The sequence below is a fragment of the Oncorhynchus gorbuscha genome, linkage group LG10, assembly GCF_021184085.1.
Source record: "Oncorhynchus gorbuscha isolate QuinsamMale2020 ecotype Even-year linkage group LG10, OgorEven_v1.0, whole genome shotgun sequence".
NCBI classification, from domain to species: Eukaryota; Metazoa; Chordata; class Actinopteri; order Salmoniformes; family Salmonidae; genus Oncorhynchus; species Oncorhynchus gorbuscha.
Genome location: NC_060182.1, coordinates 89,090,249 through 89,094,094, shown reverse-complemented (window position 1 = coordinate 89,094,094; position 3,846 = coordinate 89,090,249). Strand labels below are relative to the sequence as shown.

The 3,846-nt window shown below is 40.6% G+C and overlaps 1 protein-coding gene across 1 annotated transcript in view; it reads right to left on the bottom strand.

Moving 5' to 3' along the window:
• The window catches only part of LOC124045347 (pancreatic secretory granule membrane major glycoprotein GP2-like), a 27,728-nt gene extending 25,995 nt beyond the window's left edge, over positions 1–1,733 (bottom strand). The window contains exons 1-3 of the mRNA XM_046364649.1: positions 1,486–1,733; positions 660–802; positions 327–431 (exon numbers count right to left, since the gene is read on the bottom strand). Of these exons, the coding sequence (XP_046220605.1) occupies positions 327–431; positions 660–802; positions 1,486–1,573 (336 nt within the window). The 5' untranslated portion in view covers positions 1,574–1,733. The remainder of the gene's footprint in view (positions 1–326; positions 432–659; positions 803–1,485) is intronic.
• Between the last annotated feature and the right edge of the window lie 2,113 nt (positions 1,734–3,846).

The window sequence follows — 3,846 nt, the reverse complement described above, 5'->3', positions numbered from 1 at the left end:
TCTACAATACAACACCAGACAGGAGGCCAGAGCTCAGTAAAACAGAAGTGCATCGTAAAATTAGGTAATTTACTGTGATGGGGATTTTATGTGATTGGTGAAAGGAATCCCAACTGTAGTTTATCTCTTTGTTCCTGGTACTAATGTCTTTCTACTTAATCTGGGTAGCTCTGAATGACAAAGGGTACTACTTTGTTTACTTTACGGATTTAAATCCTTCATAGTTGGCGTACACATGTAAATGTAAATCTTCCAAAGCAATCGTTACAGAATTGCAATGCCCCTGGAATGAAGGGACATGTCCGAAGGGAGAAACACAGTCTCACCATGATCGTCCCACAGTCAGAGAGATTAGTCTTGATGCTGAAGACATAGTCATCTCCAACCTCAACACCACGGCATTCCGGGTCATTTAGGTGTAAATCCCAGACCTAAGAGAGGGGATTACTAGAGAGTTGCAGTAGACCCACGTGACAGCCTAATATTAAAAAGGTGATTTGGTTTTGGGTGCTGAGATTACTAGAGCAAGATGTTGCACAATATGACACAGCACATCACAGCACACAGGCAGTAATCTATAATACCACATTTAACAGTAGATTAATGGTAAGTAAATGGTATTATAAAGAAATATTAATTCTAGGTGAAACAGAACTTACATAAACGGGTGGCTCTTTGTTGAGGAAGAAGGCACTGGGAATGACCACCTTCATCAGGTCATTGGTGCAGAGGACAGTTTCATTCAGCTCGAGGCGAGAGGAAGGAGTCAGAGGGACTACAAATACATCCTGTCCCCCTGACCCTGACATGAAAATCAGATAACATGAAATCACAGAACAAGAAATTAGATCAAATTAAATCACATCACATGAAATCACAGAACATGAAATCACATGTTAATTATCATAACTTAAAATGAGATGGCATTAAATCTGTTAAATGGAGTTTTAAATGTATTACATTGTACATCAGTATGTGCAGCTATACCGTTATTATAAGGGCAGTTGATTAAGAATGTTCTGTGCCACACAGTATGTGACAATATCAGTATTGTTACAGCAAGGTTAAATCTATAGATTCCATTCTCCTACATGTTCCATCACAAACTCCAAACAGTTTCCCCTGCGACAACATGCTGCTTCTGGTATGCTTCTGTAATACATGTGATCTCTAGATTTGAACAGGTTCTTATTGTTGAAAAAGATCCGTCAAACATTAAGCCCACATCAACAAACAGTTACAAAAACAGATGTTCAACTTGACATCTGTTCACGAATAGGGTTGCAAAATTCCTGAAAAAGTCCCCAAAATTAATTTGTTTATCAAAAAGCTTGGTGGAAGAGAATTCCAGCTTGGAGGATTCTCTCAGCGTATTCCCTGCTTATTCCAGAAATCCTGCAACCGAATTTTCTGGGGGAAAAAAACGGGATTATAGCAACCCTGAAGTAGTCGGATCCCAGTGGTGTTGAAGTGAACTGAACTCACCCTCTTCCTCAGGGTCCAGATACACAGCAGAGTTGACTGTCCTCACAGCGAGCAGGAACCAGCCTAACACCAAACTGGCAGGTGTCATCTTCAAAGTTTCTCTCTCTCTCGCTCTTTGGCTTATCTACTGTCAGACACTCGCAACCTTAGACTCCTGTCTTCTTGGCAATTTCTCCCAGATTTTTGAATCTTTTGAGCTATTCACCACAGTGTAGCTGTCAGGTTCAGATGTAAGTCCGCCCTCTCAGTGCAGCCCTCCAAACACAGCTCTAATGAACAAGGACTGGGACCCAGCCTCCCTCCTTTCTTCCCTCTCTTCAAACCTTAAAGGCCCAGTGCAGTCAAAAACAAGATTTCCCTGTATTTTATATATATTTCCACACTTTGCGATTGGAATAACGCTGTGACATTTAGAAAATTATGATAATGCACATTTAGTGTAAGAGCTGTTTGAAAAGGCTGCCTGAAATTTCAGCCACTTTTGGTGGGATGGAGTTTTGGCCTTCCATGGTGACATCACCACATGGTAATATTTAATAGACCAATAAGAAAGAGTTCCAAACCTCTCTGCCAATAACAGATCATTTTTGTTTCTTTTTGACAATTTGAATTGAAAAACAATCACAGTAGGACACTTAATTGTTACCCAGAGACATTATCTGATATTGAGATTAATAACAGCTACAATGGACCTTTTTAAAAACCCAGCCTGAACGATGTCCCCACCAACAACGAGGTTACACATATGAATAGGGAGAAACCAAGGTTGTAGGTAGTAGTCCGAGGTAACACACATAAGTCTGCATCGTAAATGGCACTTTCTTCCCAATATAGTGCACTACTATCTGTCAAAAGTAGCACACTACTACGTAGGAAAAATTGTGCCACTTGGGCTGCACCCATAGAACTAGGCCAAGATGCACTCTTAGTAAACATCTTACAACTACGTAACTACGTCGTCTTACTACACACATCAACAAGCAGACTCATTAACATGTGAACAGGGGCAATAGTACATGGGTGGTACTCCTCTTTTGTCTGCCATCTTTTGTACATACATTTTTAAAGGCCATTGTGAAATCTTTACTGGTGCGGGAACCCCAGTCAATGGCGACGTCCCAAAGGGCAACCTATTCCCTATATAGTGCACTACTTTCGAACAGGGCACACATAGGGCTCCAGTAATACGTAATCCACTATATAGGGAATAAGGTGCCATTTGGGATACACTAAGTGAGATGAAAAGAAGGCCTGCCAACGAGTCAAGGGCAGTTCACTGACACTGCCAACGCTCTAACTGTGTGTGTGTGTGTGTGTGTGTGTGTGTGTGTGTGTGTGTGTGTGTGTGTGTGTGTGTGTGTGTGTGTGTGTGTGTGTGTGTGTGTGTGTGTGTGTGTGTGTGTGTGTGTGTGTGTGTGTGTGTGTGTGTGTGTGTGTGTGTGTGTGTGTGTGTGTGTGTGTGTGTGTGTGTGTGTGTGTGTGTGTGTGTGTGTGTGTGTGTGTGCGTGTACATGCGAGGCTGTAACAGACAAGGAGCACTGGAAAGCAAGCTAGAACATGAGGAACATTTTAAGACAATTGTACCATTTTTTTTAGTTGGGAATTTAACTTTTTATGAATTGATTTTTCAGCCTACATTTTACGGACATAGAAATATGTTCGTTTTTTTTTTTTTTTGCAAATAAGACTAGCTGAACAGTTAGACTGTGATTGTCTGTCATTATACCACCAGACGATCAGCTTCAATGGATCCTCTCAATGGATGAGATTCCCCCAAAACACACAAAATCCACTTACTGTGTGATGTAAAGGACAACAGCTTCCTTCCTGCAAACTTTTACAACGCCCTCAACGAGGCCATTAACAACTGAGTTTGACATGAGTGTCATGTAATCATACAAAAGTAGCAGGTTCAAAACAGATTAACAAACAACTCTCCTATGACAGCCTTTTATTCTTTAAAAAGGGATGGAATACCTCAACCAATCAACACAGTGATTACATCCTCTGGAATGTTTTCCCTCATCAGAATTTGATGAAGGATGTCATGATGTCATGTTATCTCATATCAGGATAGGTCATGATGTCATGTTATCTCATATCTGGATAGGTCATGATGTCATGTTATCTCATATCTGGATAGGTCATGATGTTATGTTATCTCATATCTGGATAGGTCATGATGTCATGTTATCTCATATCTGGATAGGTCATGATGTCATGTTATCTCATATTTGGATAGGTCATGATGTCATGTTATCTCATATCTGGATAGGTCATGATGTCATGTTATCTCATATCTGGATAGGGCATGATGTCATGTTATCCCATATCTGGATAGGTCATGATGTCATGTTATCT